We start from the raw sequence: 24359 nt of genomic DNA, 5'->3' as shown, positions 1-24359 counted from the left end.
ATCGATTCAATACCTTGAATCGATCGGCGGATCGATTCAGTGTGATTCTGTGCTTCGCACAGATCGATTCAATCCCTTGAATCGATCGGATGATCGATTCAGAACGATTCTGTGCTTCGCACAGAATGTTCACGGATCGATCGGCCGATCGATTCAGTAACTTGAATCGATCGGCTGATCGATCCAGATGCATTCTGTGCTGCGCAGAACTTTACCAATCGATCAGCCAATCGATTGCCTTACCTTAAATCGATCGGCTGATCGATTCAGAGGCAATTTTCCGCACAGCCATGTCTGAATCGATTTTCCAGTCGATCTCTGACAGTGAGCCTATCACACACATAATCTTGTGACTTGCAGGAGCTTCTCTTGCCAAGAATCCGGTCCCCGACCTTCTTGGACTTCTCTTGCCTTGCATCTGGTCTTCTGACCTGCAAGAACTCTTTTTGCCAAGAATCCAGTCCTCGACCTTCTTGGTCTTCTCTTGCATCTGGTCTTCTGACCTGCAAGAAACTCCTCCTGCAAACTCACAATGCATGTTAGTTCAACCGTATTAACCTAAACTTAAATAATTGTCAACACATTGAAACTTCCAGGGCATGATTGCACCAACAGCTTAACCGCACCATCAGCTCCAAGAAGGAGAGCCTTGGAAATGGAGTCGGCGATCAATAAGTTAAAGTCATGTGATTGGAGGAAGAATGTCTTCATTGTCTCGAACTGCTCGTCTTCCCCCTCTTGATGGACAACTAGCTGTTAGTTCAACCGTATTAACCTAAACTTAAATAATTATCAACACATTGAAACTTCCAGGGCATGATTGCACCAACAGCTTAACCGCACCATCAGCTCCAAGAAGGAGAGCCTTGGAAATGGAGTCGGCGATCAATAAGTTAAAGTCATGTGATTGGAGGAAGAATGTCTTCATTGTCTCGAACTGCTCGTCTTCCCCCTCTTGATGGACAACTAGCTCTGCCTGGGTAGCTGTTAGCTCAGAAGAAGAACCCGCTAGTTCAAATTTAGAGGTGGTCAGAGCATTTTGGCTGGCTTCTAAGTCTATCTGCAAAGATTTCAGCTCCATTCTTTAGTCATCCAAACTTTGATGTCACTTAGATGCAAGTTGTGTTTGGGCCGCTAGCTCGGATTCTTTAGTAGCCATCTCTGCAATATGTGCAGCCTTTGATTCCTCTAATTGAACGGAGATGCGCTGGACTTCTACAATCTTCTCATCCAACTCTACCACTATTTTTGTCGATAGACTGATTCTGAGTGGAGCTTATCCTCTAAAGTTTTTAAAGCAACCTTAGCCTTCTATGCTCTCTTTACCCCAACAGTTATTGACGACCGAGCCTCCTAGAGTTAGCTCTCCAACTCGTTTAGCTGGTCGAGTGGCACTTGACTTCCCTAGGGCAAGCAGGTTGGAGCATAAATGGAGCCTACCTCTAATAAGCGCTTCTTCAGGGCTTGATTTTCTTAGGTTAGCTGAGATAATTTGTGTGCTAGGCCCATCCCAATCACCCACTGCTATAGAAAAAACATCATCAGAGGCGTTCAAAGTAAAAGATAATCGGAAAGTTAAAGCATACCATAGTCAAATCATATAAATACTCGTCCATCGCCTCTACTTGTGTGTGTTCATCCAGCTAGCTCATAGCTTGCTCTAGGCTTCTATTAACTGGCCCCTTACTAATATTCGACCATTGATCAGTTGGGAAGTAGATGGAGAAGATATAGCTTGTGCGGATGGTAGATTGTAGGCGGTGGAGAATTGGTAGAACCTTTTGGCTCAATGTTGGAAGCTATGGCTGGTGGAGCTTTGGCGAGAGGAGTAGCGGGGAGAGTGGGGGATACATGTACATAGGTTGTCGGAGAGTCATTCAGCTATGAGATGGCCTCCTTTAGAGTTAGATTGATGGAAGGAAGAGCGGATAAAGTCCGCTCAGAGGATTGGACTGAGGTGGCTTCTCGGACGGGTGTAAGCTGAGGTGAGGGCATGTTGATGGTGTAAGTACCTATGTTGGTTTTGATATGGTCAACCAAATCACGTTAGGTCCTATGTATTTGATTCTTGTGTCTAAGTGTGCAGGAGCTTGTCATCACAAGAAGTCGAGTGAAACACGCAGCGGACGAGAAGAATAGCACGCAAGTTGATGGGCTCAATGTATCTAAGGGATGAGAAGCTGTGGAAGAGTACACCGGTAGAGCCAGAAGGATGTGCACGACACTTTTGAGGGACGAGGAGAAGGCTAGAGTTGGGTTATGATGAGCTTAACTCTGGAAGGCCGAAGCATTACCCAAGCGACTGGAGACAAAGCCAGCGACTGGAGAAGGTGCTGGACGATCAGCATGAAGCTGACCGATCTGGGTACCCAGACCTTCTGGGTGCTCGGACAAGATGGTACGGGTGCCAGGACCATTTTGGTGCCCAACGAGCGCCTCTTCTTAGTGGATCAAATTTGGGTCCACGTCGGCATCAGTCCGAGCGCTCGGAGATGGTCCGAGTGTCCGGGAGTGGATAAATTTTTATCCCTTTATCATTGTGAAACAGATTAAGACGACCAGTAGGCGACCAGTTGGGGATGCCAGGAGAGGGTCCGGGTACTAGGACCGCGTCACGTTAAAAAATGGTCACTTCAATTAGTGAGCCTATAAAAGGAGCCCTAGAGCGCGAGATTTAGTACAACAATTTCTATACTCAAAATTCTTATTCTGTTCTCAAGTTTCTGCACTGTCAATGTCATGTACAAGGCTTCTCCACCTCTGACTTGTGTCGAAGAAGGAGTCTTCTAGTTGAGCTACATTTACCTTGGATTAGTAACCTCCCTGGTTGTAAACCAAGTAAATCCTTTTTGTTTCGTACTTCTTTTTATGCGGTTCAATTTTGTTTTTAAAGTGTTTGTCTTAATCAAAGTCGCAAGTTCCAATAAGGGTATATTTGTCTTTTCAGGACAATTCACCCCCTCTTGCCAGTCATACGGGACCAACAATTGATATCAGAGTAAGGACACTTCAAAAGGACTAATCGTTGATCGAAGCAAAAAAATCGATGGTCAGACCAAGCCTCAACCTGCCAAAGTTCAAGGGGAAGTTCGCGCACTGGAAGCACCAAATGAAAGTATTTCTAAGAACAAATTTTGAAATTCTTTTAATAATAAAGGACCAACAATTAGTTTTTCAAACTCATTTTCAGGTTAAAAAATTATTACTTTTAATATATCTGATCAAATTGATATTTGAGGACATAGATATAATCAGAAGAAGTAGACGAACATATAGAGCCCTAGTTTTATATTATTCTAAAGTCTCTAGATCCATGAGTCGTTTCAGTCAAAATTGTCCAAAACCAGCTGATGGACTTAGAGACTTCGGAATAATATGAAATATATTTCTATGTGTTGGTCTAATTCTTCTAATTATATAAATACTCTCAAATATCAATTTGACATAATATGTTAAGTGTAGTGTTCGTTTCAACATGAATCATTTTTTAAAAAAAATATTATTATTCACAATGGATTTTTCGAAATCGATTCGACTGAGTTTTTTCTAGTTGAATCGATTTTTGAAAAATTTATTTTGGGAAAAATTGTTTGATGGACAAACGAAATCAATTTTTCCATGTTCGTTTAGTTCTCATAATTATATCAATGTATTCAAACATCAATTTAACCTAATATATTGAGAGTAATGATTTTTTGAACACTAATTAATTTTTTAAATATATTTTCATATTCAAAATCTCATTGCTCTCAATATATCGGGTTAAATTGATATTTGATGGTATGAATATAATCAAGATAACTTGATAAACATATATAAACTAGTTTCATATAATTTAAAATCTCTAGGTCACTAAATTGGTTGATCAACTTATTTTAATTGAAATTGATTGATATGAAAATAGTTCGATTGATAAAAAAAAATCGATTCGATTGGAAATAATAACAGGGATAAAATCAGTAAAGCATAGATGATCTCATATTTTCAAATTAACCTACGTGATTTAATAATTTCACAAACTTATCTAAGTAAAAAGGCGTGATATTTTAGGTGAAACGGTTCACAAGGACGCACCAATTCGACCCGATAGGCCGATACTATATAAAACCATCCGATGAACCCGATTTTGCCCTAATCCCCATTAGTCTTCTCCTCTTTCTTCTTCGCCATGCTCTCTCCGTAGCGCCGGCCAAATCGAACCTTAGTTCGCCGACGACTATTGGTACTTTCTTTGCTCCTTTTCTTTTCAATTATTTTATCGTATTATCGACACTCCTGTTCCTCTGTTGATAGACGCGAGGAAAGGGGGGGGGGGGGGGCGGGTCTGGGACTAGGGTAGGCTTTGATTTACTCCTCTTATGCATTTTTCACAATTAGTTTTTTGTTCTGGATTTTGATAGCTCGGTTTGTCCTGGTCTTACCCAAGGATGCAATTCATAAATTTCTGAGTCATAAATTTTGGGAAACGAGAACGTTCCTGAGCAAACCAGCGAGAGAAAGGTGGAAGGGCCTAGAACAATGGCTGCACAGCATTCGCAGCAGCAACAGCAACAGCAGATGCCAGCTGGCGATGGCCTCACTTCCCAGTTCGCTAACTTGCCAAAAGCTCAATTGTATGAGATCATGTCTCAAATGAAAGTATGCTCTTGTTCCCTTTCTCTTTTTTTCTTTTTCATGTACTCAAGAAGGGAATTATTTTGCATTAATATTTTTATTCTTATTTTTGAAGGTTTTAATAGATCAGAATCAAAAACAGGCGAGGCAAATTCTCATTGATAATCCTCAGCTAACTCGAGCTCTCTTCCAGGTTAATTATCTACTGTAACTTGCTTCCCTTTTGACCATCTGTCACATAAAAGTAAAGCAAGTTTCTATCTATTTTTTTATAGCTTGGGATTGAATTATTAAGTTGATCCAAGTTCTGCACGGGCATTAATCCTGTGATTACTCATTCTTCTATATAATATTTTCTTCTTGCAAATAATGTGCTTCATGCATTTGGTGATCTTTTACTCTTTTTATTTCGTTTTATTCATAATCTAGTGATGATGTTGATATCAAAGTTTCTAGAATCAAATTAATCTTATTTTAAATCATGGAGCCAAACCCAACACAAATTTTAATAATTACTGGTTTGATCATGGAACCATGATTAGGTTTCTAAGTAAAGTCATCATATATAATTACTGGTGAGAAAAGTAATTGTTGTCTGTTTCTAGCCAACTCTTCTTGATTATTTTGCTTGTTATGGCTGCATACAACAACAACAACAACAACAACCAAACCTTATCCTACTAGATGGAGTCTGCTTTGTTATGGCTACATAAATTAGTAAATTTTGTTTGTATTTTTCAAAGTTGCATTACAGTTCACTTTCACATTGAGAAAAAAGATTAAATTGTATGATATAATTCCAAAATTTTTAAGTTTGATAAACTTTACCTTGCATTAGATGATTCTTAACAAAAATTGCAGCCATTTTTGTGGAAATGTTAATTTCTAATTAGGACCTGAAAAATTTAAGAAAAAGGCGTCGCTTTGTCAGTGTTATTTAAATGTTTAAGGTGTTCCATAAACATTTTCAAACTACACAAATTGTTTTGGAACATTTATAATTATTTTTATGAGCATATGAAAAAAAAATAGAATGCATGTCCAGTCAGTTTGATATTCGGATTCATGCTGTTATACTTGATTAGTGCTGGCTCATGGTGAGGCAAAGTTTAAGATGATTTGTGTTATAGTGATATGTAGATGGATAGGCCTTACATAGAGTCCGAGTGCAGAAAAAACCAAATAGTTGAGATTCACTTTTTGTTTGCTATTTACTGTTGCTAGATGGATAAAATAAAAAATCTACTTGAAGGAGAGATAATTGGTTTTGTACTCATCGATTGAAAAAAGCAATGCTACTTTATGAGGACTCCTCTGTGTTGCATATGTTGTGTTAATGTGCTAAAAAATAATTGTCAAAAGAAAGCTTAATAACTGTAATATAATAGCAATTTAGATATCAGATTCTTAAGAGGAAGAATATACTTTTTAACCTGATAACATTAATTATGCTGTGTAAAACTTAAGTATTGGTCTATGGACATATAAGTTGCTCTGCACTTTGCTTTAAGTGTCTTCTGGAGTAACGTGTCCTGTATTCATTTAAGATTATATGATCTATCCGAACCTATCCTTATTTTTTGGATCCACATTAGTATCATGGTTGTGAGTGACCTAGTAAACTGAACTATAATTGGGTGGCAGTAGATTTTGAATCAAGATTTTTTATTTAATAAAACATTGACCCAAAGTTTTGTGAAGGTCAGTGTTTTGATGCTATGTGTTCTATAATACATTACATTTAAGATTTTCACTTTGTTAGCTTATCAATTTACCAAACTGGATTTCTGTTGTACCAACAAGGGTCTGTGATAGCACTAATAAATATTCGTGTTGACTTGAGAGAACTGATTCTCTTGGTCCTTCGCTTCAATAAAAGATGACGGGGAAATCAATAGTTGCACTTTAGCTATGATAAACTTTCACATCTTCGTTTCATATAATTTATTTTTCTGCAGATAAAATACTGGTAGGTTTGGACTGATTTTTGGTTAATTTCAGGCACAAATAATGCTTGGAATGGTGCAGCCTCCAAAAGTGGTAATATTAATACTCTTTAATTTTTTAATAGCCAGTTTGATAAAGACTCTTTATTAAGAATTACTGCCTTCCTTTTTCATAGATGCCCAACCTTCAACAGCAACAGATATCACAGCCACAACCTGCACAGATTGGACAGCCATCTAATGCTCAAGATTCGCAAAAGCAGTCAGCTAAACTTGTAGGACAGGGTGAACCTAGTTTATCTCAGAATCCGCCATCAGCTAGATCACAACAACTAACACAACCTTCCCTGCCACTTCCAGTTGCATCTGTTCCTTCATTGACTGGGCAATCATTGCAGATTCCTTTGCCACCTTCAGCACCACAAGCCAAGAGCTTTCCGCCCATGCAAATTCCTTCAGTACCTGCACATTCTTCCCACCATCCAAGCTTGACTTTGCCTGCTCCTGGTCCTCCGCACAATTCTACCCTTCCATCCCATATGCCAATGGTTTCTGTGCAGCCACAACAATCTTTGCAAAATCCTGGAATATTCAACCAGGCACTGCAGCCACCATTACCGCTGCAGCCTAGACCAATGCAAACTTTTAACCATCAACTTCAACCACATATGGCTCATTCTCTTGCTTTTCAGCCACCAAATGTGCCTCATCAACTTCCATTACACAACTTGTTCAATGTAAGTAAAACACTATTCTGTTAGTTGTTTTTTTTTTCCAGTTTAAATGATGTCACAAAATTTGACATTTTTTCGAATTATTCAGCCGGGTGCTGGCCCTTCAGCTTCCTTCCTGCAAGGACAACTTCCACTTCCTAACCAGCTGCTGCCTCAACATATCTATCAGGTGCATTTCTATTCTGCTCATCTGCACAGGATAACAATTTAACTTTTAATGTAGCATTGATCATACTCATAAGAGTGGTTTTTTGACTCAATTATGATAGCCAAAACTTAATTTTTATATCATTTTTTTAATCTAATCGATCATATTTTATTTGAACTGCACATGTATTGGTCTATATATACATCAAAGAGGGAGAGGATGAAGATGAAGAGAGAAAGTAAAGAATCTCACATTTTGCACCAGTGTCACTTCTAGGTTGAGGGCAATGAGAGGCTGCATATATCAGATCAACCTAACATTGGTTTCTTTGCAGCATCATAATAGACCCATCATCTTGTATAGGGTGCATATGGTGGAATACATGGTTTAGAAAATTGATTATGCGGCCGCAACTATATGCACTACACATGTAGAAGGACGACCTTTATGTTAAGGTATTCAGGCTGTGTATGCTACAGGCAGCCCAAATGTGTTACTAGACTGATTTTGTGGATCTAATCTTGATAACTTTACATCTCAAATTACTTTTCCTTTTCTCTGCAAACCCTATGTTTTCTGTCAGAAGATATAGCAGTAGTCATTAATCTTAGCTTCATGTTGTTTTTAAACTAATCTATCTGATATTAATTTGTTATATTATGGGGTAGACATAGAATAAAATTTTCTTAATTTTTTAATGTACCTAGTTGACCTCAAAAAGTTGGCATAAGCAGTTTGATTGGGATATATGGCTACATATCACTTCCATCCGTTATATTTAAATCAAAGCAGCTCTGTAACGTCAACACATCATATGTAGTTGCTTTAATGCATAATTATCCTACTGAACGAAGTTGGTAATTTTTAAGCAGCAGGTAGGTTCTCACTTGGGTCCAGACTATGCCAACCAAATTGGCAACGCAATGCAAATTGATAGAGGAACCCCTTGGGCACCTGGCCCATCAGAATTATCAAAAATGGGTGCTCAAGTGCCAGGACTAGCTCCGCTAATGGCTTCTGGTCAGATGGCTGGAGGCTCAAGTGGTCAGCCACCTCGCCCTCCACCGGTAATAGGCTTTATGATGCTGCCTTTGTTTATTCTCTTTCACAAGTCTGAGCTAGTTTCTTTAATTATGACAAAAAAAAGACCATGCTTGATCTATAGTTCATTGTTTGCAGTTGACTCCAGAAATGGAGAAGGCATTGCTTCAGCAAGTTATGAGCCTTACTCCAGAACAGATCCATCTTTTACCTCCAGAGCAGAGGAATCAAGTGTTTCAACTTCAGGACATGCTAAGATAGTGGTGATATCACTCATCCCTTTAAGGATTCATGTATTTATGGTGCCAGCCTGTTCCCTACTTGATCGGAGTCGTTATTGATGATTTAACTTCCTGCCTTGATGTGTTTGGCTGCATTTGATAGACGGAGGAGGGAGGTCTGATGGGTAATAACTAGATTGGTTTAGATCATGAATTCTAACCTGAATGAGACATGTCACTACTTTGTTCCCTCGCCAAGACTGCGGCAATCTACTATCTATATCAACATTTTGTTTCATGAGTTTCTTTTGTTCTTGTTTGCTTTGGACTTGGGAATTTGGAGCTTTTGTCCTCTTGATGTAACACTTATTGAATTAGAGGGATGACTTCCACCTGTAATGTTTTTAAATTGTATTCGCAGATGTTTGATGAACTCTAACTGTAGCAAGTGATTACTATGTAGTGGAACTAGAGTTAATGGAGAATTGTGATGGTATGAATCAAATGCATTTGGCATATGGTTTTGAAATGTGTTCCAATATGTGTATTTTTCTTGTCATCCTTCCTAACGTCACATTTTATGCTTTCTAATGACCCCAAAGATGTCCGTGCCTAGAGAAAATAGTGGTAGAGAGAATCTCCCATAGTTCACATTATTGAAATGTCCGTTATAGTTCCTACGTCAATCTTGTAGTCGAAGACCTCCTTCCCATCACCTCTCTATTGCACTTTTCGACATGTGTCTTAGCTCAGAGGTCACTGCTCTATGCAGCCCAGCATCGTCATGGTATCGACCTTGCCCTCCTTTTTGTCTTGATGGCCTTCATCCCCTAGATTGTCAACGGCATCAAGAGTTCAAATAGGACGATATTTAAGGATATAGGGAGCACCTTTTAGTAATTAAAAAATATGAAATAAATAAAAAGCAGAGACGCTTTGAGTGCTCTCCATCAATCAATGACAACACTGAATTGAACATCCAGCCTTGGCACGAGTCCATCAAGCATACCTCGTGTGAAAGAAACAAAAGATGTCATCAATAACTTGATGATGAAGTAAGGATTAGTTTGACCCAAAGAATGAAATAGATTAGTTTGACCCGGATAGATTAGTTTGGCCCCAAAAGATATTATCAAGTACCCTTTTTCTTTCAATGGTGCCCTAATAATAACTGCGAAAATGGTTGACTAACATAGAGGGGGTAGTTATTGCTATTTGAAAGTTTGCAAATGTTTTATATTTTAGTATTCACAAGAAAAAATTATACCATTTCAATGCTTTTAATGCTTATATTTTCATACGCATTCTAAAAGTTATCATTATGCTACTAGTTTGCTCTAACCACACAAGTTGCATATCAAAGAATGATCACCTATTAAAAGGAGTTACTAGTTACTCCCTCAATCTCACAATTTGTGATCATGTTGGTATATTGTTACGTATATGTGTATAAAATATGTATAGGTGAATTTAGGAAGGAAAATAAAAATGAAGACAAATGACTTTTTTTTAGAAATCATATAAAATATAAAACAATTTATTTTATTATAAAAAAAAATGAATATTCAGAATAAAAATAAAAGGCACCCTTTGTTATCATTTTTGTTAATATATATATATATATATATAAATGTCAAAAGAATATTTTAGCATATTCTTCATCTTGAAAATATCCTTATTTTAGCATTATTTGCGTAAGACCAAACATCGCTCTTCAAAAAACTGACTCTTATATTGACAAGATATGTTACAAAGAGAGTATTGTAATAAAAGAAATTAAAACTTTTCTTGCAAGAGAGGAAGATTGTCTCACTTATTTGAGAATAAGAAGAGTAGATGAATGGCTTACAAGCTTTCTACAAGAAGAGGATTTCTTGATGATTTCAAAGAGACAGAAAATCCTTTTTTTATAGGAGGAGGGATGATTAAATAGCGGTTGTAAACTAGATAAATAATAACTATATTGCTGCCAAATAATGGTGGGCAATAATAGTTGATTTTAAAGCTAAGTAATGACTGATAGACTAGTCAAATCGTGGTTAATTTTACAATCAAACAATGGATGGTCAACTAGTTAGCTAATGAGAGATTTCAAGCTAGATAATGACTAGTTTTCAGTTGGATTATCTTTCTTATTTTCAACACTCCCCTTGAATTTGGCGAATAAATATCTATGGAGTCCAACATGATGAGAATGCTCTACATATGGTTGACTATAGTTCCCTTTCTTTTGGCACACAAAATGACAATCAACTTCAATATGTTAAGTTTGCTTATAAAAAAGGGGATTTGAAGCAATGGGGATGGTTGATTGGTTGTCACAATATAGTTTGATAGGAGTTGTGACCATAAATCCCAACTCTTCAACTAGAGTCTTCAACCAAATTATTTCACTGTTTGCGGTTGCCACAACCCTATATTATGTCACTGTGCCACCACTAATTGCTTCTTACTTTTCTAGGACACTACATTTCCTCCAACAAACATATAGTATTCAATAATTGATTCCTTGTATTAAGAGTCTCTAGCTTAGTATGCATCACATTAGCCTATAATATATGAGTTTTTATTATTTCTCGTGCAAATTCTTCTTGTTGGAGATCTCTTGAGATATTTGAGGACCCTTTCAACTATTTTTCAATGGTTCATCTTGGGTGCATGCATATGCTACCTGATTTGGATAACAACATATGCCATATCTAGCTTGATAATAGTCTAGTAAATAAGTCTCCCAACCAACCTTTGGTACCCCTGTATGTCAGTGGAGAGCTCATCCTTATCCTTCCCTTCGTTATACACAAAGAATGGATTGTTAACTAGTTTTGCTCCCAATTTATATATCTCCTGTAAAAGGTAGGAGCATATTTTCTCTAAGACAGAGCTAATCCCTTAGGAGAGTAGGCTAATTTTATACCTAGAAAATACTTTTTCCTATATCTTTAATTTCAAATTTAGAAATAAAAAACTTTTAGCTTAATTAATGCAGTTCATGCTACTTTTAGTAACAAGTATGCCACCTACGTATATAAGTACTGTGACGATTTCCCTATCATTGGTTTTAATAAATAGAGAAGAGTCACTATTGTATTTTTTTTTAAAATTGATAATAATAAGTGCAGAACTTAATTTTGCATGTCAAGATTGAGGAAATTGTTTCAACCCATAGATAACATTTCTTAGTCGATAAACCTTTCCTTCCTCTTTTTAAAATTGCATACTTCTTCTAGTTTGACTTGAAGAAAAATATTTTTGATGTCCATTTGGTACATTGGCCATCTCTTATTGGAAGTCAATGATAAAAGGACCTTTACAATGTTCATCTTAGGTACAAGAGAAAATGTTTCTATGTAATCAACACCATAAGTTTGGGTAAACTCTTTAACCACTAGTCTAGCTTTGAAGTGATCTATTAAATCGTCAATTTTATACTCAACTTTGTAGATCCATTTATACCCTGTTGCCTTCTTACCCTAGGGTAAGATTATAATTTCCTAGGTCTAATTTTTTTGTAAGAGCATCTAGCTCTTCTTGCATTACTTTTTTCCATTCTGGATGTTTATTAGTCTCATTAAAGTCCATGGGTTATTATACTTGATCAATGCCACTTATTAATGCTTGGTGACTTAAGAAAATATTATAAGTAGTATAATAATTAGCAATTGGAAGAGATGAATCTTAATGTTGTAATAATCTATCCATTTAGAGGAGGAAACCTTTGCCTTGTGGATTTTTTAAGGGAAGGTAGAAATGGTAAACCACCAGTTTCATTTTTCTAATTTTGGAGGAGTTGAGTCAATTTGAGATTGATCCCCCCCTTATTTAGTTCTTGCCTTAGTCTTTGAGGGTGGTTAGGTTTACCACCTTTTCTTTGTCCAAAAGTTTCATATCTTCCTACCATAGAGTCCATATTCTCATCTTCTGAGTTACCCCCTTTTGATTATGTATTTTCCTCCTCACTTGATTGTAGAGGAGGAATAGTTGGCTCTAGTGGAGTATATAAGAACATTTGTAAGCTCTCCTTTCCCTATTTTTTCCCTTTTCTTGACATGCAAAGTAAAATTTATTTTCTATAAATATCATAGCCTTCAATGTGTGTATCTTATTAGTAATAGGATTAAGGTGTATATATCCTTTTTGAAATGAGCCATACCTTATAAAAATGCAATGTCTACCCTTTTTATTAAGTTTGTCCCTAAGTTGTTAAGTACATGTACATAACAAACTTGGTCAAATAGTTTCAAGTATGAGATGTTTGGTTTAATCTTGGTGACTAATTCCAATGGAGATTTTTCTTTAAGTACTCTAGAGGGTAAGTAGTTGATAAAATGAGTAGTTGTACTAACTGCATCACTTCAGCAATTTTTTTGGGTATTTGCATGAAACATTATGGTCCTAGCTATTTCTAATAGGCATTGATTCTTCCTTTCCACTACGTAATTTTGTTGTGGGGTGTATGAGAAGGATGTTTTGATGAGTAATTCCCTTTTCTTCTAGATAGTTTTTAAATTCATGATTCATATATTCTCCTTTATTATCAGCTCTAAGTATTTTGATGTCAACATTATATTACTTAGAAGTGTAGTTGAAGAAGTGTTTGAGTGTCTCAAATGTTTGTCCTTTTAAATGTAAGCATATATTGTTGGTGCGGGTAGCACTAACGGTCTAACCTAGGTTTTGATGAATGACAAATAGGTTAAGTTAGTTTTGTTATTGTCTGACACTTTGATCGAGTGTGCAGGAGAAGTCCAGACAGGTCGACGGGCTGACCGGATGTCTGGCACGAAGTCCAGCTAGGTCGACGGGCTGACCGGATAGCTGGCAAGAAGTCCAAGCGGGTCGACGGGCTGACCGGACGCTTGGCAAGAAGTCCAAGCGGGTCGACGGGCTGACCGGACGCTTGGCGAGAAGTCCAAGCGGGTCGACGGGCTGACCGGACGCTTGGCGAGAAGTCCAGACGGGTCGACGGGCTGACCGGACGTCTGGCAGGTAAGTGAGGTAAGTCACTGGAGGGGAGTGACTGCGAGGACGCGTTCCCGGGAAGGGAACATTAGGCATCGATCTGGCTTAGATCCATTTCGGATATCTAAGTCGAGATCGTGACTAGATTCCGGTCTCGGAAAGACGGAATCTAAGTCATACTATTTGTGCTAATTCATACTATTATAAAATGTGCTAACAATCTATGTTGCAGGTTATATATTGCCTCGGACTAACTTTGTTTTGCAGGAAAAGGGAGGTTTCTGGAACAAGGAGGTCCGGGCGCCCGGAGGGGATCCGAGCGCCAGAGGTCCGGGCGTCCGGAAGGCAAATTATATCCAGCCAAGTCGTCGCCACGTGGAGCATCACAGTTTGAGCAGCTACGTCACATTCCAGGCGCCCGGAAGGAATCCAGGCGCCCGGAGCAACATATAAAAGAAGCCCCAGGCAGGAGCTTCAGATCATCAATCATAAATCTGAGAACTCTTCTACTGCTGGTCCTGCTGCTCTGCTGCGATGCCAACAAAGCTCCGACAAAGTGCTCCTTCGGTTTTTAGTTAATTTCCTTGTCGGTATTACTTTGTTTCACTAGCATTTCCTGTATTCATCTTGTAATTATATTCGAATTGCTAGTGATTGCCCAACGAAAGTGGTAAAGGACCACGGATCTTCGAGTAGGAGTCGTCACAGGCTCCGAACGAAGTAAAAACAACTGTGTTCATTACTTTTCCGCTGCGTATTCTTACTCGACTTTTCGAATCGATATTCACCCCCCTCTATCGAATCTAACGGTCCTACAAGTGATATCAGAGCAGGTACCGCTCTGATTTGGTGCAACCACCAATCAGACTGGGGGTGAATTTTTTTTTCTTTTTTGTTTTCAGTTCAACGCTTAATTCTAAAACTGGTGTATCATTACTTTAATATTTTTTTTAATTAATCTAAATTGGTGCAACACGAATCTAGATTTTTTTTTCTACTACTTATCCCTCTCTTCCCGCACTACTAATCCAAGACCAAGTCTTGGGATTTTTTTCTTTTCGTCTGTGCGCAGGACTAAGATGTCTCAGACAGAAGGATTCAGCACAGTACGACCTCCACTCTTCAACGGGGACGATTTTCCGTACTGGAAAAAGCGGATGGAGGTCTACCTCAAAACCGACTTCGACCAGTGGATGAGCATTACGAGACCCTACAAAATTCCAGTGGACAACTCCGGGAATCTACTGGATCCTGAAGACTGGACAGCAGACCTGAAGAAAAAGGCATCAACAGAAAATAAAGCGATCAACACTCTACAGTGTGGATTGACAAGAGAAGAACTGAACAGAGTCGGTCCACACAAAAACGCTAAAGAGCTATGGGACAAATTGATCGAGCTGCACGAGGGAACGAGCGACGCCAAGGTAACCAAACGAGACTTGCTCTTAAATAAAATTTTTAATATAAAAATGTAGGAAGGTGAAACGGCGAATCAGCTCCACGCGAGGATCAAGGACATCCTCAACGGGCTTCATGCGATAGGCCACCAGATGGAAAATAGAGACTTAATAAGGTACGCATTAAATGCTTTTCCACGTAATAGTTTGTGGGCATCAATAGTGGATGCTTACAAAATCTCTAAAAATCTTTCTAAGTTAAAGTTAGATGAGCTTTTCTGTGAATTAGAATTATATGAACAAACTAATGCTGGAGCCGAGAAAGGTATTGCTTTATTTGCAGGTTCCACCAAAGAAAAGAAAAGCAAGCCTGAATTTGAAGAAGATTCCGACCAAGATTCTAAAGACGAAGAACACCTGGTGAACTTGGTAAGAAAAATGTTCACCAGGAGAAAAAGGAGCTTCAGCAAAAAGGACCTTCAAAAGATCAGTTCTCCCTCAGAACAAAAGAACGTGACTTGCTACGGCTGCAATAAAAAGGGACACTACAAGAACGAATGCCCAAAACTGAAGTTCGACAAACCAAAGCCAACCAAAAAGAAGGCACTCAAAGCAACGTGGGACAACTCCTCGGACGAATCGGAGGAAGAAGAGCAGAAACATCAGAGCCACCTCGCACTGATGGCCCGGGAAGATGAAACAGAAGACGAGTCGGAAGATGAAGACGGGTCTGAACCCGAAACAAGCCACGAGTCCGTACTCATTTCCGAAGGCCCGAATGAGGTATATTTTAATTTGAACAAAATTTTTTTAAAAATTATTTCCTGTTTAAATAGTAAATTAATTAAAATAGAAAATGAAAACAAGTCACTTGTTGAGGAAAATCAAAACCTCAAAGAACAAATTAAAAATTCAAATCCAACTCAAGATCTAACACTTGAGGAGGAGAATTTATCACTAAAAAATGAGATTAACAATTTAAAAAAAATGTTAGAAAAATTCACAACAAGATCAAAAAATCTTGACTTAATCTTGAACAATCAAAAAGCATGTTATAATAAAACCGGACTCGGATACAAGTCAAACTCAAATAAAACTTTTAAGTCATTAATAACTCAATACAAATCAACTAATCAAGCTTGGGTTCCAAAAGCGTGTCTGACCACGCAAGTAGGACTTAATCAATATTATATACCTAAAGAAAAAATACATTATATAAAATCGAATAAACCAAACCAAAATCCAAAATACAAACCTAAATCAAATTCAAAATCTAAACACTTTAAAAATCAACAAAATTATCACCAAGTTAACCATAACTATAAAAAGAATCGACATAAACCTAAAACCAAAATTTAAATTAATGGCCAATAATTTAGGGGGAGACTCCAGAATAGCTGGCACCTCCAAAACTAACTTACCCGACAGGGTAACCCAAAACAAACTAACCCGGCAGGGTAATTAGGATTAGAGACCAAGTTTAACTTGAATCATGGTACTGGTGAAATTTTTGGATGATAGTACGTTAGGGAAGCTTGGGCATCGCATGTCTAGAAAGATATGACTTCGATCTGGTGCATTTGGCCAAGTGGAAGCTACCCTTAAATGGATCCTAATCAGTTAGACCAAGATTTAGTACTAAGCTCCGTGGATAGGACTATTCGGAAAATCTCGAAAGGTTGGTTACTTCTAATGACGTCCATGTGACTCACCAAGCTTAGAAATTTATCCGAAGAATGCCTATTTGTGGAGACCAAAGCTAAATCTGAATCTAACACAAGTTAAACCAAAACTCCATAAGTAAAAAAAATCTAATTTCATCTTACAAAATCATAGGATTCCCTGATTGATAATATAGATCGGGTGAGATAAATAAGGTTCAAAATTTTAATTTTAAACTTAAAAATGAATTTCAAAATTTTAATTTTAAACTTAATTTCAAAATTTTAATTTTAAACTTAAAAATTAATTCCAAAATTTTAATTTTAAACTTAAAAATTTTAATTTTAAACTTAAACATTTTAATTTTAAACTTAAAAATTAATTCCAAAATTTTAATTTTAAACTTAAAAATTAATTCCAAAATTTTAATTTTAAACTTAAAAATGAATTTCAAAATTTTAATTTTAAACTTAATTTCAAAATTTTAATTTTAAACTTAATTTCAAAATTTTAATTTTAAACTTAAAAAATTAATTTCAAAATTTTAATTTTAAACTTAATTTCAAAATTTTAATTTTAAACTTAATTTGAAAATTTTAATTTTAAACTTAAAAATTAATTCCAAAATTTTAATTTTAAACTTAAAAATGAATTCCAAAATTTTAATTTTAAACTTAAAAATTAATTTCAAAATTTTAATTTTAAACTTAAAAATTAATTTCAAAATTTTAATTTTAAACTTAAAAATTAATTTCAAAATTTTAATTTTAAACTTAAAAATTAACTTTAAAATTTTAATTTTAAACTTAAAAATTAATTTCAAAATTTTAATTTTAAACTTAAAAATTAATTTCAAAATTTTAATTTTAAACTTAATTTCAAAATTTTAATTTTAAACTTAAAAAATTAATTTCAAAATTTTAATTTTAAACTTAAAAAATTAATTTCAAAATTTTAAACTTAAAAATTAATTTCAAAATTTTAATTTTAAACTTAAAAATTAATTTCAAAATTTTAACCTTAAAAACTATTTCAAAATTTTAAAACTTAACTTAAATAATGTCTGCTCTAACTTTAAATCCTACTTACTGTAGGAAACCAAGTGGCTTTTGGACAGTGGTTGCTCCAAACATATGACTGGAGATCACACCAAGTTCACTCAACTCACTTACAAAAGCTTAGGAACAGTTGCCTTTGGAAACAACGACAAACTCAAGGTAATTGGTATAGGTAATATTGAATTAAAATTAGACTTTATAATTACAAATGTTTTACTTGTTGAAAATTTTAAATATAATCTTCTGAGTATAAGTCAATTGTGTGATACTAGGTATAAGGTTAAACTTCTATCCACAGAGTGTTTAATCAAACATCTAGATAATCCTACCATAAGCCTAAAAGGTTTTAGAAAAGACAACATCTATGCCATCAACTTAACCAGTTCTTTCATTAAATATTATTTAACACAAAAAGAAGAAACTTGGTTATGGCATAGGCGGATGTCTCACACCAACTTCAGAAATATAAGTAAACTAAATGGACTTGTGAGAGGCTTACCAAAATTACCTAACTTAGATTCAACCATATGTAATGCTTGTCAACAAGACAAACAAACTAAATCCACTCACAAACAAACAAATCAGCCACAAACTAACTCAATATTAGAACTTCTACATTTAGACCTTTTTGACTCCCATGGAGTCAAATCTATAAATGGAAACTTATATTGTTTAGTAATTATAGATGATTATTCTAGGTTTACTTGGGTAAAATTCTTAAAACATAAAGATGAAACTTTTGAAATTTTTACAAATTTTTGCAAACAAATTGAAAACGAAAAAGATATTAAAATTAAAAGAATTAGGAGTGACAACGGGGGAGAATTTAAAAATCACAACTTTAACAGTTTTTGTCTTGAAAACGGTTACCATCATGAGTTCTCATGCCCTAAAACCCCCCAACAAAATGGGATTGTAGAAAGAAAAAATAGAACCTTACTTGAAGCTTCTAGAACAATGTTAAATGAGTATAACCTACCTAAATACTTTTGGGCAGAAGCCGCCTGCTATGTACAGAACAGAACAACAATAAATAAAACCCATAACAAAACATTCTTCGAAATGTTTTATAATAAACAACCAAATATAAAATATTTTAAAGTATTTGGGTGCCCAGTTTTTATCTTAAATACAAGAGAACACTTAGGAAAATTCTCCTCTAAAATTGAAAATGGAATTTTTGTAGGATATTCCCTAAATAGTAGAGGCTATAGAATTTACAATAAGGTTACCTTAAAATTTGAAGAAACAACTAATGTAAAATTTGAAGAAACTAAACAAGACTTAGAACTTACACAACCATCTGAATTTGTTCCAGAAACCAACCAGACTCTAAGTCATGAAGAAGAGGAACAACATTAAGAAAATGAACCCCCTAGAACTATAAGAGTGAATCCCAACCATCCAACTGATCAAATAATTGGTGACCCAGACCTAAGGGTTCAAACCAGATCATCTTTTAGGAACTTGAGTCAAATCTCCCTGATTTCAAAAATAGAACCCAAAACTGTGGATGAATCCCTACTAGACCCAGACTGGATTATAGCCATGCAAGAAGAACTAGCCCAATTTGAGCGTAATGAAGTTTGGGACCTAGTACCACCACCTAAGAATAAGAAAATAATAGAAACAAAATGGGTATTTAGAAACAAATTAAGTGAAACTGGGGAAATTACTAGAAATAAAGCTAGACTAGTTGCCAAAGGGTTTAGTCAGGTTGAAGGACTTGACTATGATGAGACCTATGCCCCAGTAGCCAGATTAGAATCCATTAGAATGTTACTAAGTTATGCAGCCCATAAGGGATTCAAACTATACCAAATGGATGTTAAGTCTACCTTTCTTAATGAACTAATTAAAGAAGAAGTTTATGTAGGTCAACCTCCTGGGTTTGAAAGTCTAGAACACCTTGATTATGTATTTAAGTTAAAGAAAGCGTTATATGGACTTAAACAAGCACCCAGGGCATGGTATGAAAGGCTAACATCCTACTTAACATCTAAAGGATTCAACCAAGGTCAAATTGACCCAACCTTGTTTGTTAAATCATTAAATACAGACATATTTATTGCACAAATATATGTAGATGATATAATATTTGGTTCAACAAATTCAGATTTTTTAGAGAAATTTATTAATCTAATGGAAAAAGAATTTGAAATGAGCCTAGTAGGAAAATTAACTTATTTCTTAGGATTACAAATCAAACAAACAAATGAAGGAAATTATATTTATCAACACAAATACACTAAAGAATTACTTAAAAAATTCGGAATGGAAAATACAAAAGAAATAAAAACACCTATGGCAGTAAACACAATCTTAGATAATGACCCAAATGGAAAATCAGTTGACTTAAAATATTATAGGAGTACAATAGGTAGCCTACTGTACTTAACTGCAAATTTTATTTGCAGTTAGTATGTGTGCTAGATACCAAACTTGTGCTAAGGAATCCCATTTGACACAAGTTAAAAGAATTTTTAGATATCTTAAAGGAACAACAAATGTAGGAATTTGGTATCCTAGGACCAATAATTTTGAACTAGTAGGGTATTCTGACTCAGATTATGTTGGATGTAAATTAGACCGCAAAAGCACAAGTGGTGGATGTCAATTATTAGGTTCATCACTTGTTAGCTGGTTTAGTAGAAAGCAACATTGTGCTGCTCTATCTACAACTGAGTCAGAATACATAGCTATAGGTGAATGTGTTGCACAATTATTATAGATGATGCATACTCTAAAAGATTTCAACTTAAACATCACAAATGTAAAAGTATTAATTGACAATATAAGTTCAATTAACTTAACCAAGAACCCTGTGCATCATTCAAGAACCAAACATATTGAAATTAGGCACCACTTTATCAGGGATCATGTTACTAAAGGTGATATTGAACTCAAATACATTGAGTCCAAATCAAATTTAGCTGACATTTTCACAAAACCACTCCTTGAAAGTGAGTTTAGCAACTTACGTCGAAAATTAGGGATGTGCTCAATAGACTAGGAATTTTAAATTTCAAAATTATTTTCAAAAATACTTTCAAATTATAAGTTAAACTTATTTGTTTTCAAAATTTTCCATTTTTTAGATTTTCAAAAACAGTTTTGACCTTAGACTAGTTTTGAATCCTTAGAAAACATGTACCCATAGGCCTAGTTTTTGAGTATCTCACCAACACCTTAGGTTTACCTTGCTTATGTTTGACAAACATAGAAAGGGGTGAGATGCATAGGCCAACTGTCTGGACTTAAGATGCTTATTTCAGTGCATCAGCATAAGTCTGGACATTAAATACAAATCAGACAGTAATCAGATTAAGATCATCAATCAAGTTAAACACTGACTGTTTATAATCACCTTAATCTGACTAACCAAGTGAAAGCTACTATCTTCTGATAGTTAGTTAGTACCTAATTGGTTAGACAGCTGGTTAAATTTAAGTATCAAGTTCAGGGGGAGAAATTAATTTTGTGTGTTTGAAAAATGTTTTTTTTTAAACTAACTTATGTTTGAACATTTGTTTACAAAAAGTTAAATTTAACTAAGTGTTTGAAAAACTAAAAATTGACTATTGAAAATTAAACTTTCCAAATTTAGCTTTTATCAAATTAGCCTTAAAAATTTATTTTGGCAAATTTAATCTTACTTGTTTAATTTTTGCTTTGTTTTAAAAAATTGAGGTTGAAAATTTACCTTTTGAAAAGTTAAAAACCTGAAAAAAAATTCACACGCTTGAAAAAGTTAAAACTTGATTAACTTTAAATTTATACTTTTCAAGATTCAACTTGTCTCCCCCAAGTCAACTTGTTTTTTTTACTTGGATTTAAAAATTGTACTTTTTTCTTTGAATTTTGAACCAAACTCAGATATTTTTCAAGATTAACTGTTATTATTTTACAGTCACTCTACACTATGATTGTTTACCCTTGTTTTTTTTGATGAATGCCAAAGGGGGAGGGTTAGACGGTTAAGTTAGATAAACCAAATTGAAAACACTAAAACTAACTTAAAACCGATGTACCTGTTTTTTTTTGCGTTCTTTCACTAACTTAACCAGGTTGTCATTCCATCAAAAAGGGGGAGATTGTTGGTGCGGGTAGCACTAACGGTCTAACCTAGGTTTTGATGAATGACAAATAGGTTAAGTTAGTTTTGTTGTTGTCTGACACTTTGATCGAGTGTGCAGGAGAAGTCCAGACAGGTCGACGGGCTGACCGGATGTCTGGCACGAAGTCCAGCTAGGTCGACGGGCTGACCGGATAGCTGGCAAGAAGTCCAAGCGGGTCGACGGGCTGACCGGACGCTTGGCGAGAAGTCCAGCTAGGTCGACGGGCTGACCAGATAGCTGGCGAGAAGTCCAGACGGGTCGACGGGTCGACGGGTCGACGGGCTGACCGGACGTCTGGCAGGTAAGTGAGGTAAGTCACTGGAGGGGAGTGACTGCGAGGACGCGTTCCCGGGAAGGGAACATTAGGCGTCGATCCGGCTTAGATCCATTTCGGATATCTAAGTCGAGATCGTGACTAGATTCCGGTCTCGGAAAGACGGAATCTAAGTCATACTATTTGTGCTAATTCATACTATTATAAAATGTGCTAACAATCTATGTTGTAGGTTATATATTGCCTCGGACTAACTTTGTTTTACAGGAAAAGGGAGGTTTCTGGAACAAGGTGGTCCGGGCGCCCGGAAGGGATCCGGGTGCCCGGAAGGGATCCGGGTGCCCGGAAGGCAAATTATATCCAGCCAAGTCATCGCCACGTGGAGCATCACGGTTTGAGCAGCTACGTCACATTCCAGGCGCCCGGAGCAACATATAAAAGAAGCCCCAGGCAGGAGCTTCAGATCATCAATCATAAATCTGGGAACTCTTCTACTGCTGGTCCTGCTGCTCTGCTGCGACGCCAACAAAGCTCCGACAAAGTGCTCCTTCGGTTTTTAGTTAATTTCCTTGTCGGTATTACTTTGTTTCATTAGCATTTCCTGTATTCATCTTGTAATTATATTCGAATTGCTAGTGATTGCCCAACGAAAGTGGTCAAGGACCACGGGTCTTCGAGTAGGAGTCGTCACAGGCTCCGAACGAAGTAAAAACAACTGTGTTCATTTACTTTTCCGCTGCGTATTCTTACTCGACTTTTCGAATCGATATTCACCCCCCCTCTATCGAATCTAACGGTCCTACATATATGTCCAAGTGTATTTAGTTAAATAATCAATAAAAGATATGAAATATTTAAAACATCTCTTAGACACAACTAGGAAAGTCCATTTATCAGAATGAACAACATCACATACATCTTTATATCTTGTTTCAGAAATAGGATAGTATATTTGAGTCTCCTTTTAAAAAGAAAACAAGCCTCATTGTATATTTTTTTCATAATTTTCAGATGGGAACAATCTTTGTAAGGTCTTGTTGGTGTGGGTGACCTAATATGGCATGCGACAAAATGTAACTATGTCTTTGGCATGTGGCAAGCGCATGATCATTTTGGTCCAAAAAGTAAATGTTATTTCTTAAGGATTCCCTTACCAATCACCTTGTTCAATTTGAGATCTTGAAAGGTAATGAAGTTAAGATAAAAAAATAAATAAATTTATAATTCTGATCTTTAGTGATTTTGCTAATAGACAATAGGTCAGAAGTAAATTAGGGAACATATAAAGCATTAGTATACTTTCCAAAAAAATTCTACCTTCCCTAGTTCCTTAATTTTAACATTATGTAAGTTAGTTACTTTTATCGTCATATCTAGAGGTTTGTGTGAAATACTATAATAAAATAATAATTAAATAATAATGTTTAATGGATAAATAACCTTATCAGATTTTTTTAGGAATTTTCAAGAATTTTTAGACATTTTTCTAAATTTAAACGGAGTTTGTATGACAAGTTTAAGGGGATGAATCGGTTGGATAGGAAAAAACTTATTTGGAATATCCATTTAATGAGAGTTATTTTAATTAACTTAAGGTTGAGATTAATTAACCTAAGTTTTATTTGCCGAGCCCTAACTCTTCCATCCCGATTCTTCCTCTTTCGCCCGACTCACACCGCCCTTTCCCTTTCCTCCCGATCTTCTCCCCTTGCCAATTCTTCTCCTCTTCGTCTCCTTCACCGATGCCTCCCTTCCACTACGCCGTCCCCTTCTCTCATTGTTTGCGTCGATTCCCTCTGCTCCCGATTTTCCTCAACTGCCGCCTCCTTGCTTTTGCGAAGGTTCACCGACGACGCCGCAACCATCGCCCTCCACTCGTGCCCTAGTATTGATCCTTCTCCGGGCATCTCCGCCTGAAACCTCCATCCGGATTGGTGGCCCTTGCAAGCAGCCAACCCCAACGAGCTCCTCTCAGCTATCAAGCCGTCGATTACTGCCGAGGTTGGATCCTAGCTGTGCCTTTCTGCTCTCAGCGCACAATGCACACGAGTGTGCATATGTTGATTTCATCATTGTTGGGGTCACCACTAGCCTTCTGCCATGCCGACCGCCGGAGATCAGGGCAGCTCCACTAGGTCACCCTTTCCGACAGCAAGGTCCACCGGCAGTGGGTTGCTCCAATCGTGG

General features: G+C 36.3%; 1 protein-coding gene across 4 annotated transcripts; it reads left to right on the top strand.

Moving 5' to 3' along the window:
- The first annotated feature begins 4091 nt into the window (after nt 1-4091).
- LOC121996352 (cleavage stimulating factor 64-like) lies at nt 4092-9189 on the top strand. Of its 4 annotated transcripts, none has more exons than XM_042550292.1 (8): nt 4092-4222; nt 4427-4638; nt 4730-4807; nt 6616-6654; nt 6737-7297; nt 7383-7463; nt 8312-8509; nt 8622-9189. In XM_042550292.1, the coding sequence occupies exons 2-8, from the start codon at nt 4519-4521 to the stop codon at nt 8742-8744; spliced, it is 1200 nt and encodes a 399-aa protein (XP_042406226.1). In that variant the 5' UTR covers nt 4092-4222; nt 4427-4518; the 3' UTR covers nt 8745-9189. The 4 variants fall into 4 exon arrangements, with proteins under 4 accessions (XP_042406226.1, XP_042406225.1, XP_042406228.1 ...); XM_042550291.1 differs by having other exon boundaries at nt 4120-4222; nt 4401-4638; XM_042550294.1 differs by lacking the exon at nt 4092-4222 and having other exon boundaries at nt 4402-4638; nt 8318-8509.
- The last annotated feature ends 15170 nt before the right edge of the window (nt 9190-24359 follow it).

Source organism: Zingiber officinale, chromosome 6A (assembly GCF_018446385.1).
Source record: "Zingiber officinale cultivar Zhangliang chromosome 6A, Zo_v1.1, whole genome shotgun sequence".
Lineage (NCBI taxonomy): Eukaryota > Viridiplantae > Streptophyta > Magnoliopsida > Zingiberales > Zingiberaceae > Zingiber > Zingiber officinale.
The sequence above is the reverse complement of the archived record's forward strand: the minus strand, read 5'-3'. Positions and strand labels throughout refer to the sequence as shown.

Excerpts from the sequence above, each read along its gene's own strand:
- LOC121996352 (XM_042550292.1), top strand. The coding sequence starts at position 4,519 with ATGGCTGCACAGCATTCGCAGCAGCAACAGCAACAGCAGATGCCAGCT. Across the intron at positions 7,298-7,382 it reads CATTACACAACTTGTTCAAT|CCGGGTGCTGGCCCTTCAGC; the intron begins GTAAGTAAAACA and ends CGAATTATTCAG. Across the intron at positions 8,510-8,621 it reads AGCCACCTCGCCCTCCACCG|TTGACTCCAGAAATGGAGAA; the intron begins GTAATAGGCTTT and ends CATTGTTTGCAG.